Source organism: Anser cygnoides, chromosome 1, assembly GCF_040182565.1.
Source record: "Anser cygnoides isolate HZ-2024a breed goose chromosome 1, Taihu_goose_T2T_genome, whole genome shotgun sequence".
In the NCBI taxonomy this organism is placed as follows: Eukaryota; Metazoa; Chordata; class Aves; order Anseriformes; family Anatidae; genus Anser; species Anser cygnoides.
In genome coordinates this window covers 2,692,864-2,708,322 of record NC_089873.1, presented here as the reverse complement: position 1 = coordinate 2,708,322, position 15,459 = coordinate 2,692,864, and the positions used below count along the sequence as shown (strand labels likewise).

The 15,459-nt window shown below is 41.2% G+C and overlaps 1 protein-coding gene across 2 annotated transcripts in view; it reads right to left on the bottom strand.

The window, feature by feature from the left end:
• Window positions 1-15,459, bottom strand: part of CHCHD3 (coiled-coil-helix-coiled-coil-helix domain containing 3) — a 149,739-nt gene that overhangs the window by 27,119 nt on the left and 107,161 nt on the right. For both annotated transcript variants that reach the window (XM_048062484.2, XM_048062485.2), the window contains exon 6: window positions 973-1,043. In XM_048062484.2, the coding sequence (XP_047918441.1) occupies window positions 973-1,043 (71 nt within the window). The remainder of the gene's footprint in view (window positions 1-972; window positions 1,044-15,459) is intronic.

Below are 15,459 nucleotides of genomic sequence, written 5' to 3'. Positions count from 1 at the left end.
CATACCGGGCTTCCCATCAGTAACGGGAAGCCCTCCAAATTATGCTTAAATCACTCCGTGAGTCAATGGTCATTCCGTCTCTCTTGTTTAAGGGACAGATGAGTTCAGTCCTCAGTGACATAAACTCTGCATTGTCTGTTAACCAGCACAGAAGATTTTATATAAACACTAGAGAGTATTAACAACCCCTGATATTGAAAGATAAAACGTTTTTATCTTACAGTTAAGAAGTTGGTATCATTATCAGCAGCTCCAAAAAGCCTTTCCTCCTCTTGCCCACCAAAAACCAAACCAAAACCCAAAACTCTTTTGTTTCCTTTTAAACCCTTCCACAAACCTAAAAATGGTCACAGAATAATTGACTTTACACAGCATTTCTTGGTTACCACTGTGACTCTAAGGTTGTAGAAGTTCTCTTTGTATCCTTACTAACATGATAAATGGAACCTTCTGCCTAATGGATGAACCAGCAGAAAGGAAACAGTCCAAGGTTAAGGGTCAGAGTCACTTTGATCCATCAGTTACTGTATCTTCATTTAACCATCCTCAGGACTAATAAAAATTATTTAATCTGAACTTCACTGGTAGGGGCAAAGCGAAGTTGCCAATTTAAATCCTTTCACATCATGCAAGCACAGGATGAATGCTATTGTAATGCAAAGCTGGAACTACATTTTTGTTGTTCCGCTTGAGAAAAAATGTTAAGGAGTGTATTTTTAGAATATTCCATGCATCTTATCAAATATAAATTAATTAGTATATTACTAACTGTGCATCTAATTTCTATGCAGCTTATGGTTACTATGCATTGCCTCCAAATTCTTGAAAATTCTCTCATATGAATAGCCAGGGCTTTTTCCCACACAGACTGATAGGATCTACGATAGCAGAAAGGGGAGTTACTATGCATTTGAATACGGATAAAAATTCATTTATTTGCCAGCTTCAAAAGCAGTGGTAGAAAAGACTTACTTGAACCGGGCTGACACTTCGTCGGCAGCTTTTTGGTATTGTTCTGTGGTTACTTTGTAGAACTGGGCGCTCTGGAAAGTTAAAAAATAATAATAATAAAATAAAAAACTTAATAATACAAATTTCGTCTACCGTCAATTATATATAAGTCAATACCTGGTAAGTAACATAAATTTAGATATTTTATACATTTCAGTTGCTCAAAAACAAACAAAAAAAAACACCAAAGACACAACAACATCAAAAGAACAAAAACCCTCAGATCAGATATTCTACAAAGTTGCACAGACATTTTGGTAAGCGTGTCGTTTTTGCCAAATGTGTCCCGTTTGCTCTGAAAGGTTACGTAAAAGAGATGGCATAAAAAGAGATGTTTTCCTTCCTCAAGAAGGAAACTGCAGAGACCTGGGGTAAGAATCCCGCATTTAGCCCTAGGTGATATTGGAGCCCGTGAAACTTCTCCATGAAGAAAAAAAGTCAAAATACTGAAGGCGTACTTCTTTGCATGTGCGTATTTGTGTTACTTACACATATGTCCCCAGCTCGTCTGCAGGTGACATTCATGTCAGGCTTCAAAGTGGCACAATAAATTAACTATCGCTTGATTTTCTTTTTTGCTCTTTGCCTTGATAATGCCTCTTGCAGGGAGTTCTTTTAATATTCCATACTTCTAAATTGCTTCAATCAGTTATTAATATTATTTTTTTTTCCTGGCAGCTTTGGAGAATATTTTCATCTCCCCTAAACCAGGGAAAGCTTTCTCTCAGTTCCACCAAATCATTAATTTCCACAATGCAGGTCAGACAAGATTGAGTCAGCAAGCAATAAAACTTTTCTATACATAAAAATGGCAAAGTTTCTCAGTGGGACATACAATATTCAAAGACAAATCACTATAATGTTGTGATGCTTCATGTCTAGATAATATATACCTGGTATTTTTAAAGAGATTTTTATAGCCCTAGCACAGTTGGACTTAAGATGTAATAACTAAGGCACCTGGCTTCACAGTTGGAGGAATAATGAAAAGTTAAAGCAGTTCAAAAGTTCTCTAAAACATTTTTTTTCCGTGAATAGTCAGGTCAATAGGAAAAACAATCTCGTGGAGATGAACGAAGGTTCTGCTGGCACTTGCAACAACTCCTCCTTAGCTTTACAACTCTCAAGTCATCTGGCATCCCAGGAAGTCACGTTAACATGGCAACAAAACTCTTACAATTATACACGGCGTGGTTGCATACAAAACCTTTTGAATCCTTTTTTTAACAACCTACCTGTTGTAGGTTAATGCCGTGGTTTGAGGTTATTCATGCCACAACATGACTGTGCTTCTTTAGAGCATTTAGCATACATGGCTTGAACAATGCAGTCCATGAGAAGTGTCATTCCAATTTTATTTTGGGTAAAATGAGCACTTACACTTACTTAAGACCTTGAGAAAGCAATATGCCTAAAACGTTGCCAGAAAACAAACAAAGAAACCCTATAACTGGAAAGGTCACTCTTCTGTAAGAGCGAAAGGTGACTGTCTCCTCGGTCGGTGGGTTAGCAAACACATCCCGAACAACATTTCTCTGTGCCAAATTATGTTATGAGAAAAGCAGGTAAGAAAGGACACTACAGCACAAACATTTGATGGAAACTCCAAAACGGGCAGTGGTATCCAGAAGAATAAAAGGAAAATTTTTATCCTTTCCATTTGAGGCGATCATCTTCCAAGGTCCTTCCTCGTGAATTATGAACGTGAAAAGTACAGAAATCACCAAAAAGAACATCACCTCCAAACGCGGGTAAAATTGCATTGCAAGCCTAATATTTTACCACAAATTATAATGAATTGTGTAACATCTCCTGGGGTCAAAGGGCATGCACGGATCACAAAGAGCACAGTGGTCTACTGCACTCTTGCTTCTGAGATTCAGACCTAATAATTCATTTGTACTGAAATCAAGGTTTCCACGCATGTGACTTGGGGTCATTTATTATTCCATAAATCATGGTTGGCCAGTAAGAAAATGAAAATGAAATCCTCCTCACACCAGTGACCCCCTTGCGTTTAGCAATCTCAGCTGCCCAATGACAGTCACATCCAGGTTGCTTGGACGTGGATGAAATCAATAGGTATGTGATTAGACAGCAGACTGACTATGGGGCGAGCGCGGACAGGTCACCATTTGAGATGATGAATAGCTCTCTATCATCCTCCAGTCCCCTATGCCGCTAACATTTACTATAATCTTATTTGGGCTGCGATTTATCTTTCTTTTGCCTGATCAATAAAGATGAACACAACAGTTGTAGGGATCGATTGCAATTTTTTATCATTTTCAAGCATGAAGGAGCATTTTTGACACAAAAACAATACTCTGAGTGTACTTGCTCTACTTTTTAATTGCAGCTCAAGTGATCAACGGAGCTGCTATATATGCCCAGAAGTTTTAATCCTACAGTAGACTCAAGCTATCAAGAAATCATTCATTATTTTAGATAAAGCGTGCCATGTTTCTTGGATCAGATCTTCCTCTGAAACTCACTCAGGCTCTCTTTAGGAGATATACTCACAATAATCCAGAGACGAATTATCATCTCAGAAGTCCTCCCTAATCCTCAAGATAAGAATGCAGTGGGCATTTCTCTAGATAGAGATGGAAGGGTGCTGTAACACAGCACTGCTGATATAAGTTCCTCAGTCTCCAGATAAGTATCTGTATTTGTGTTGTGTATGTAGTCTGCATATTCACGTACTGTTCAACTCGAAGTGGAGGATAAAAGCTACAGTCCAATTTGCAGATTGGCAGCTGTGGCAGACTATCAGCAAGCAGCTCTGGATCAGACCCATGATCTTCACGGGTTCCAGCAGATATAAGTAATAAAGTAAGTAATAAACATACCTTCCATAGATATCTGGAATCTATCTATCTGTCTATCTATCCATCCATCCATCCACCCCTAGGATGCTCTTAACTAAGCCACTAAAATGGCAGCAACTGAGCTCCTTCCTATCTTTGATTTGGGTCCTTCGGGCACATGCATTATAAAACAATCTTACACAGCAGCTTCCTCTCATTTATACTCTTCTATCACTATTTAACGAAAACATGGCTTTCTGCAGACCTCTGTTACGGTCTCCTTTGTTGCAAGGAGTATGAAAATGCAGGAAGCATGTTATGAAAGATGCAACGAACTTCCAAAAGGGAACAGAGTGTCAGGGTTATGGCAATTAATCATCTTCCCAGATTATGTAGAAGATGCTATTTCTGTATCTGTTATGGAGTTCTTACATAATATGGGCATGTTGCTTGACTTTAATATCAAAACAAAGTGGCAAATTTGGTTCTTGATGACTAAACTTCAGCTTGTTCAAAGTATCTAGTCTAAACTCATCCCGGAGGTTTGCTCCAGAATCACAGAGGTTGCTGGCTAGCAGATCTCACACATCGCCCAGAGAATTGAGAATGGCTTGAATTATGCTCACTGCACAAAGCGGGCCTCAGTCAGTAGCTCAAAATAGTCACTTAACTTTAAGGCTGCTGAAGCTGGTGGAAATTAACCCATTTGTGTGCACACTCCTTGTTTGCTGTCTGCTTGGCTGAAGAAACACTGCTCACCTTGCATACAGAAACCAACGTGCCACGCAAACCGAGTTCTCCACCAGGACTCTGACAAATACTAGCAGCGTGTACATATAGAAAAGAGCAGAACAGGCACGTGATGGTGCTGGGTGATCTTCCAGCACATGCAGCGACTCAAGTCCAGTGTTACACCAAGCCTGTCAGCAGGGCTGAGCCGTGTCATGCTGGATTTGAAGAGCTTAACACCGCCACAACCGAAAAAGAAGAGTCCTATTCCCAACACTGGAAAAAGTTTGTGCTAGAAAAAGTTAAGGCAGCCAAGACATCATGGCTTACCCACCTCTTACAAGCACAAATAGGACCTGTGACAATTTGGGGTTTAGTCACCACGCATTTTCCACGTGTAAAAAGCTTTAGCCTTCATTACCTCGCACAGGAATCAGGTAATTTCATTTCTCTGGTATTACAGAAACGGTAACACAGAAAGGCCCATTTCAATTTTGCAAAGTTTGAATGCTGGGAAATAAATAATGGATGCCTTGCACACTGAGCAATGAGTATATTCAATAAGTCGGATCGTATGGGAGAACCTTGACAATTACATGAGCACACATAGCTGTACATCAGAGATCCAAGACAACTGAAGAAGCCCACTGCCTTTATGCTGACATTTTCCAACTTGCAAGTATTTGAGTTTAGCACATGGTTACTCTTAGCAGGGAAAGCTAAAAAATAAAAAAATAAAAAAAAAAAATTAAGAGCCAGCTGGGAGAGAGAAAAGAATCCATCAAATGCTAGAAATGCCATGACTTAAAATCATAATAACACTGAGTTTGCATCCCCTGGAAAATTATGATGTGCAAGATCCTAGTACAGTCCTTTTCTACCTGAACTAAGCAGTAGGGTCACATCGACTTCTGTTGGCCAAGCTCTCTGTAAGAGAGCTTGACATTCTGATATTCCCAATAGCTGCCAACCTCTCTGCTCGGCTGCCTCAATCCAGAGGTTTATTCTGCCACCTGTGTCCTTTTAACTGCATTTTCTACCCTGTGTCTCCGAAAGAGAAGCCTCCCCTGTTAAGTGACAGCCTCCTTCTCACAGCCTCTTTAGTTTTTGTACCCAGACTCCCTCTTTCAGGCCATGCGTCCGATGTCCATGGCTTACGTCTCTTGTACCTTTAGGCTCACAATGCTGGCACGATACGTTGTACTGGGGCTGTTCTTCTAACAGCCAAGGGGTTTTGGACCAGCCAACATGGATTTTGACAGCACACGGTGACATTCCTCAAGGTGCGAGTCATCCCCAGCCGTTGCTAGCACGTGGGTATTAGCACCAGGCAAACACCGTAGGCAACGCTCTTTTATCCCTGCTTATCCACCTGGATCTGTACGGCTGAAGGTTCTTGCTAGATAAACAAACTCTAAGCCGGAGGAGGGAAAACACTTTTAATAAACATGAATTGATATTTTTAGAGGAACATCAGTTGTTCTGCTGAACGGGAGTAGGACTTTAGGCACATTTCCCCAGGAACGGCAGAAAACAAAATGCAGAAATCATCCAACATCTGCCCAATTTTAGCTTCTTGGTTCAAAATTCTTTACCTATAGTTCCGAAATTACCTAATCAGCACTTTCACAAATATTGTGACTTTGTGTTGTTACTGTACAAGTACTAAGCAATTCAGAGGAGTTGAAAAGCCTGCAAAAACTTGTAGAAGTGGCTAATTTAACATATGCCTGTAATCTAATTGCTTGAATAGGACCAGCACGTGTTAAGTTACTCAGATGTTTACAGCTCAAAGACTAATACAGGATTCAACCAAATTAAAGTGAGTAATAAGCAGTGTTTGCTATGCCTCTCCTTCCGTACCCTTCTTTGCAAAGAAAGGTCGGGATTTGTTGTTCCTGTGGTAGAGGTGCCTTTTAAAAGCTACCTCCAAAGAGGGAAGTGCAGGCTGGCATTCCTAAAGAGAAGCTAAGGAAAAGAGACCTGAAATTTTAATTTTAAATCTACCCAATCTCCTGATAAATACACGGCCTTTGCAAGGATATGCCACGCTGTAATTCAGGTAGAGAAAAGTATGATCTATGGGAAGAAGCATTTTCATCATATTTGACCCCAAAATAAACTTTCCTGAACAAACGTAGGAGCAGACGCTTCTTAAAGAACATATTGTGGAGGAATAGGAGAGAATTATTATTTAGCTAGACAGCTCTGATTTCAAAAGTCTGTGTAAGGAAATAAAGTCCGACAGAAGCGGGGAAGGTCAGCTGTTTTGTCTGCATGTGGGACCTCAAAGCAGAAGTGCATGTTTTACTCTCGGCTGAAAATCTTCAGATTTCAAGGCCGATAAAGTTCTGAAAGATCTCGTGTCATCCAAGCTGATAAAAGGTTGTCAAAAGAACCAAGAGAACTTGAGAGTCCTCATTTAATTTCACTAAAGATACCTCACCTATAGGCACTATTTTATAACAAACGTGCTGGAACTGTTGTTACTGCAGACATGCCACGACTTCTTTTTGCCATTGAAATTTTCCTTTTAAGCCCTTTGGCTCTCAAAGCCCCGAAGAGATTCAGTACGAACATAACATTCATGAAATCTATTTAATTTTTTTTTAAATTTAATTTAATAGTTATGTAGTTACCAGTTTATTTGACAAAGAAAAAGACGTGTGACTTCCACACAAAGGAGACAAATCTGGCCTTTGCTTCAAGTTAGTGCTGTGAAAGACAAAAATGAGCACAGCTTGACTTCAGAGCAGCTCAGCACCTGCTCCACCCACCAAAGGAATGAAGAGCTTGGGCTGTTTGGCACCTTTGAGAATCAGGGGAGAATTTTTAATTTAAAGACTTCTTTTTCCTTGTCATCCTCCCCCACTGAAGGACTCAAAGCATCGGCAGGCAAAGATTATCATGTTCCCTGAATGGCAAATTGGAAAGTTTTCTTTGCCTCTTTTTCATCCATCGCTGCTGAAGCTGAGCTTTCTCTTATCCCTTAATTGAACTTCTGGCCGTTTCATCTCAGTGTCTTTTACAAACTCATTTGTGGATAATATGAAACATTTTGTTTTATTCATTCTGTTGACACGCAGCCCGGCACCTGTATGGATTTAAATGAGAAGATTTCCAAAGGCAGAAAGAAGGAATCGCTCTGAAGCCTACGGAGATGCTTCACGGATTTCAGCCCAGCCTCAGGACCGCCACAGTCCCCATTTTGTTGAGGTTCTGCGAAGCAAGGACAAGCAGCCAGGTGCAGCATCTTCTGCCCAAAGAGACGTATCCCAGGGGGAGTGCAAAGGAAACCCACAGAAATGAGTAAAAAAAAAGGAGAAAACGTTTTGAGTAGCAGGAGGGACTGACTGTGTAAGGTGCATGGACATGCCCCACTGTCATGCAAACCATAACATAAAGTAGACTCCCTAGATTATAAAGAAAAAGGCAAAATTAACTGCTACAAGAAACAACCTTGCCCCTGAAATACCCTTGAAGCTGCCACTAAAAGCAACGAATGTGCAAAAGGAAGAATTAGGGAAGCAGGAATGACAAAAAGACAAAAAGACTATCTATTGTAGTGCTAAACAGGGTGCATATATCTAAGCTCCAAATTATATTAAATTACCGCTTTATAAATATATGACCACTTTTATTGCATCTTTATTTGAATTAAAAACCTCTATTTATCTCTGAATTGATTTTAATAAGCCATGGAAAGCCAAGCATATAACATCATACAGATTACCAAACGATACCACATCTTTATTCTACCTCAAATGCTATTAAAATGATACATGAATGAAGTAATTTCTTCTGAAATGTCATCAGATCAGGCCATACGAGACATTCGGCTTTTACGGAAATCCACCCAAAACTGAGCACCTTTGCCTAAGGGAATGCTGCTGCCCCAAACAAAAACGAGTCTCCAGTTCTGAGCTCCAGCACGAAGATAAATTCCAGAGCTGCAAACCTTCCACAGAAGCACCCAAGAACTCCCTTGGTGGGAGGCTACAACCACGTTATGACGTTCAGGACAACTCAGAGATGCTCACAGAAACAAAAGACACACGGACAGATCAGGGGACAAGCTTTCACGGCAGGCAAGAACCTTAACTGCAAGAAAGGGGAGAAGTAGCTGCCAGGCAGGGAGGGAGAAGACAAACTGAAAGAGAAATCCCATGACTCCAAAAAGCTAAGGTAAGGTCTGGGGTCTCGGACTAAGCCTACAGAGGACATCCAGACGGTAAGGCCAAGACCTATTTTCAGGAGTTTGGTGGATTTTGCCTAGAAATACATATTTCCTGTGCTGGCTGAAATTCAAGTGCAAATTCCCTCTCCTCTGCCCCTTATCCCCAAGCCTTTACGCGTGGTCATTTTCCCCTTACGTCCTGCACGAAATTGGCTCTGGACCAGAAACTGGCTCCTCCGATGGAACAGGTGTCTGAGTTATTGAAGAGGACTTTGGACACCAAAGCCATCAAATAACTGTTTCAACAGAGGGATGAAAAGGCAAACAGGTACCCAAAATAGTACTGAAGAGTACTGCGACCTACTCAAACAAAGGAAGAACGCATACTGCTTCTTGGCAAACGTTCTGCCAGCAGACAATTCGCTTCCCGACGTGATTTGTTTGATTTCTTTACACATGTGCTTGTCAAAGAGTATACAGTCGGTGTGCAGCAAGTGGGGTACAGCACTTAACTCAGTCATCAGCAGAAAATGGGGAAAATAGCTTATTCTTTGACCTTTTCTTTTGAATTTCCACTCCTGTTTTTCAGGCACCACTAATACCTTTAACTGCAACTATTAATGTCTCTAAAGTTTCTCCCAAGATATGCTGCACTTCACGTTTCTGCCCTAGTAGAGCATTGATCTCTAATTTGTTAACACTCAGAGCTGCCAAAGAAAATGAAAACCTTTGTGAAAAGGACAAATCTATTCAAAATTCTTACAGCTATTCAGCCAAGCATCTAATCTGCATGTAATTGTAGCACGGTCTTTAATACAACTGTTCTCAATCTTAGAGATGCATGTGTAAATGCACAACTATATTTACATCTCCTGCTGATGACAAGATGCCTAATCTAAATCATTCTTATTTACAACTTTTCTTCTCAGCCTCACCCCTTTTCCCTATTACACATTATAAACTGCATTCTCCCTAAGGGTACTCGTTGGATGTTATTTCTCCACATCCTAAAGCAGACTTCTCCCCCAGCCTCTGCCCCCAAAATCACAGAATCACAGAGTGGTTGGGGTTGGAAGGGACCTCTGGAGGTCATCTGCTCCAAGCCCCCTGCCCCAGCAGGGCCACCCAGAGCAGGGTGCCCAGGACTACGTCCAGGTGGCTTTTGTAGATCTCCAAGGTGGAAAACTCCACAACATGTGTCTCCATCACCCACACAGCACAGAATTGCTTCCTGGTGTTTGGATGGAACCTCCTGGGCTCCGGTCTGTGCCCAGTGCCTCTTGGCCTGGCTCTGGGCTTACACTGCCTAATGCAGCCAAAAACACCATTCGCCTTCTTAGCACCACGGACATGTTGCTGTCCCATGTTCAACTTGGTGCCCACCAAGTTCTTTCCTGCAGAGCTGCTTCCCACCTGGGTGCCCCCAGCACGTCCTGGGGCTGGGGCTGCTCCTCCCCAGGGGCAGGACTCGGCAATTCTCCTTGGTGAGCTCCATGGTACCCTTGCCAGCCCACGTCTCCAGCCTGCCATGGTCCTTTTGGATGGCAGCATGGCCCTCGTGGCTCAGTCCAGCTCTGCAGATAGTTTCCATCATCAGACAACGGACACACGGAGCAGCACGAAGTCACCTTGTTTAAAGCTTCTATTATACTCATGCACGGTTGTAGAGTATCTGCTGCATGGGTAACTCTCACCAAGTCCACTGAAGTGGTCAAAAGAACAACAGAAAACTCCTTCTATGAATTACGGGTGAGGATTGGGCTGGCTCATCAGGCTCTACGTGGAGGCCAGTTACATGCAGAGTTCCCCAGGGGTCTATACCACATCCCACCCTGTTTAACACCTTTACCAAGGACCCAGAAACGGCCACCAATTTTTCAGGTGACCCAAACTGGGTGCATGTGCCCTGTGAGAAGAAGCCAATGGAGCATGACTTGTTCAGCCTGGAGGAGAGCAAGTTTTGGGGGGACCTGGTAGCCTTAGAAGCCCTAAAAGAAGAGTATCAACAAGATGGAGAGGGGCTCCTTACTGATGTTCTCAGTGGGAGAACAAGAGAAAATGTCTGTAAATCGAAACAATGGGGGTTCTGAATGAGTATAAGGAAAAATATTTCCTTCCAAGTATAACTAAGGAGCGGACAGGGATGTGAGAGGCTGTGGTATCTCCAGCCTGTGCAGCTGACAAAGATCCAACTGCACATAGCCCTGAACAACCTCATCTGTCTTCAGCGTTGATCCTGCTCGGAGCAGAAGGTTGCGCTTCCCAAGGCCCCTTCCAAACCAAGTAATTCTATGAATATGTATACCTACTCTCAGCAATATATCTGGTATCAGAATGAAAATCTATTTTGGCTTGTAGATGTGCAATCTGCTCTGCAGCTGTACGTGAAATTCATCTTGTGGCAGAAGCCCAACATAAAGAATCAAGGATTGGCTACATCTTCTTTCAAATGAATGGAAAGTAGCTGGGTTTAGCTTTGTTTATTAGATCTACCACTATCACTACTCAGTTGCCTAAGGGCATAACGAGTGCAAAATTACCATTTTTTGAAAAGCACAATGCAGCCACAAATAACACTTATGCACCAACCGTCAGAAGATCAAGAATAAAGTTCTTGAAAGAAATTCTAAAATATTCCATCTCTCTCAATCCAACAGCCCCGGCAACAATGTCACCTCACATGCTTGTCCTATATCACAGATATTAAAAGTTTTGTGTTTGTTTTGCTGAACTGATGGCAAGTTGTGCTAACTTTCCTCAGCACAGCTAACACAGACACTGCATTAAGACTGAGGAACAAGTTTGACTGATAGAATCCTAGAATCATTAAGGTTGGAAAAGACCTTCAAGATCATCTGGTCCAACCATCACCCTCCTACTGATGTCACCCAATAAACCATGATAGCACCAAAGCCTTCCTATTATGGAAAATACTCGCTGGCGTTTCCAGAGAAAATCAGCTTATTACCCAGAACCAGTTCAATATCTGCATTTGGTCGGACCAAAAAACTTGTGGGGATATTGATGGCTCAAGTGTTGTACGTGCTGGTATCTCTCCGTTCACATCGCTGTCAGGTGAAAAGATGCTGATGACACCAGGATCAGCAGGTCAGTAAAGAGGAGGTGAATATGCAGACACCATCTGAATGTGCCGAGCATATGGTGAATATGCAGAGATCACTGTGCAAAGCTCATGACCCATGTCAAACCACCTACAAGATATCAAGGCAGAAAGTCTGTTGATCACAAAGCAAAACCGTACAAAACTGCGTATAAGTAACAGCTTTTGGTGATTATGAAGTAACCGAAGTACATCAAGGGCAGCTTCTTGCAGCTGCTTTGAATACCGTGTGTAAGCAGTGTGAAAACATCAGGACTGGTACAATACAAATGCTGAAGATATGAAAAAATGGCTTGGTGAAAAATGTTGTATGTATTTGTTTGATGACCGATGATGATGATTGTTTAGATGAATTTTAGTATCAGAATCCAAGTAAACTATGTTTTCTACTCAGTCTAGATTGAGAGCTATGCTGATAATTGGTGAAGCAAGAAATGAAACGAGCTATGAGCATGTTTAAATCAAGCTAATGTGAGAATTTTTCAATGCTCTTACAACAGCGTATCCCAGCAGACCCATTCTGTTTGGAAACAGTTTTCTGAAAGAAACTCAGCCAAAACTAAGGCAGGTGGCCTTCTCACTCAAAAAACTGCTAAATAAAACATCCAGGACCTACGAAAAAGAAACTGATTAAGTGTTTCAGCATGTCACAGTGTAATAATTAGTACCAAATATGCTGTTTCGGAAGTTAAAAGTGTGGTTCTGTTGCTCTCAGTAAGGCAACACGCTGCAAAATACTTACCACTAATAGATATGTTAGGGCAAGTAATTCAGATGCAGACCCCTAAAATATTCACAATTTATAGCTATGTTTTGTGATCTCTGAGGATGATTCCTACTATTTAATGGGCTTCTTTTTCCTGTATTCTTTGCAGGTTCTGTATATTCGTAGCATCCATTTCAGCTCTCCCTCCCGCAGCGCTCAGTACATTTTTCAAGCCAAGCCTTGCAACCTTCCTGCAGGTATTTAGTGTATGTTCTCTCCTACCTAAGTGTATTCTTCCAATGGTCCCTTCATAGTTTCTTTCCCTTCAAAGAAAAGAAATTCTCTCTGTATTTCTCTGGACATGCACAGCCCTTCGCAGACTTCCTCAGTAGTCTGTACAGATTTTTAGATGCCTCTTGATAATGCAACCTGTGTTATTACACAGGGGACTATGTAATAGCCCCAAACAACCCCCATTTCTTTTAGCAAATGAACTCAAAACTTGTCTCTGCAGGTCACTGCTGTTGTTACAGAGGAAGTCTGCTCATCCCCCTGGATGGGGGGCTGATGCCGTGGACCATGGACCACAGCACTTGTCTCTGAGGCTGGGATTCATCACACCCAACCTCAGCTGCCCGTAGATAGATGGTTACACTACGCTTCCTCAATAATCAACAGCAAGACACAGGAACGGTATCAGGGCAAGTCATCCCCTCGCCAGGAGGGGATGGATTGATCAACTTTCAGTGGCAGCTATCTCTCAGCAGCAACTGCTGAGTTTCCCCAGGTATTTAATGTAGACTAGAGGTTTCCATTTTAAGCTAAGCCAGGGAAAATGCATCACAGCCACACATCTCACCAAGAAGGACATACAAAGACACTATGATTTTTACCGACTTCTCTGGGGCAAAGAGTCTGTTACACACGTGCTATGCCAACATAATCACAAAATAATACATAACAATTGAGAGAAGAGTTACACACAGTGGCTGCAAAATACCAGAAACCTAACCACACTGTTTATAATTCTTCATTCCTTACAGTAATAGATCTAGCTAGTCAAATTGTACTCCTGTATTAATTAACTCAATTAACTCATCAATTTTCCTCATAAAGACATTTGCAAGTTCTGATTCTTGCAGCTTATTCTAAATAAGACATCATATTAATATAATGTATAGTGCATTCAGAATGCACTTCTGATATACTTAATTATATACTTCATTTTGTTCTCGTCTTTTCCCCTATACAATACCAAACAACACTACTCAGCAAAGCCCCTCATATTTTTTATTTACCCAACTATTTTAAACTTACTATAGAAAAAGCATCCTTTTTGTTATTATGCCTTGTAGGACCTACATCGCTGTAGGCTTACCAAATACTACAGTAACTCTTTACACTGCCGAATGTATTACTGTAATTATTTATCCATTCTCCAGAAGTAACAAGTGGCAGGTTAAATTCCCTGAATCAGCAAGCTTCATGTTATCACGCCAACTCACAGAGTAATTTAGGACGAATCTTCAGAGGTCATCTCATCCAGAGCAGGCCCAGCTACGCCAGATGGCTCAGGACATTGTCCTGAATATCTCCAAGGGTGATCCCATTTTATTACATCTGTATCTTAGGGATCATGCCACCAGGAACTGCATTTATGCTACCTGCACACTGAAGCTTTCTTCTTTCTCTCTTTTTTTAAATTACTTCTTAAAGCCTGACCAAGGGAAGTAAAATACTGCATTAAAAATATTGCTGTTAAATTCGAGGCTACCTGAAAGGCAGCTTTCAGGTCCGTGTTCCTGAAAACTTGTTTAAGTTGCAAGTAGTCAAATAAAAAGTATCATCCGCCCCCACAAATATTGTCCATAAATCCTTGTTCTGTTAAGCATCGGTAGAACTCCCACTTCAAAAATATTCTGCACATAGTATGATACAAACACGTGTCGCATTTTACACTTGATTTTCCAATATAAAAATCTTAGAAGGACTCATTTTTTTGTCGTTTTTTAAAGAACTTCTTTCAACTTGACAAGTATCTGAAATCTCTTGTCAATTCATGGCAACAATTCAATGACAAAAAATTGACTGAAGTTTTCTGAATTGAAATAGTGACATTTTCTGCTGTGGAAAATGCATTTTTTTTACAAAGCTTCCCCGCTTATTCTAACAAAAGGAAGTCCAAGCTGCACTGTGATGCAGTAACTCAACTCGCCTGTACACAGCAATGTTTTCTTTTGCTCAGCTGAAAGCCTACTGGACAGGCACAAGTGTCTCAGGTTCTCAAGTCTGCAACACTCTGCACGTTATCTTAGACATCTACAATTAAAGAAAGCTTCCAAAAATTAAGAGACGGTAGTAGCAGTAAACTCATAACAAGGAAAGAGATCATGAAAGCTGTCTGAAATGTGCAATGAACAAAACATGGTTTGCATTCATTTCAAAGTGTATTTTATGCTTGCATCATATCCTTTGGCAGGGTTAAATAAATAAATAAAATCAGTGTACCTATTTCTGTTATTAAAAGGGGCAAGACAGCAAAAAATATTAACTGTTTTTCCTATAAACACACCAAATTGAACAGCTTCAGCTACAGAAGCAGAAAACTATCTCATGGTGTCATCGGTAAGGACAGATGGACACGTGCTAGACACGGCATCCCCTGCAACAGGGGTGCCTGGAGTCCTGCTTTAAGACTGTGGCTCTCCTCTTCTTCCAAAACACCCTTCATTTTTCCCTTATGCTCTATTGAACAATATATAGATTCTAAAAAAGATCACTTTGGCATGTTGTGTTCACTTCCAATGTTACCTGCTGAATGCAAAGCTTGCACAACCGAAACGCAGTGGGATGTAGGAATAAGAAAAACAGATAAAATCTCTGTGTTACTGTTACAATCAGCAAA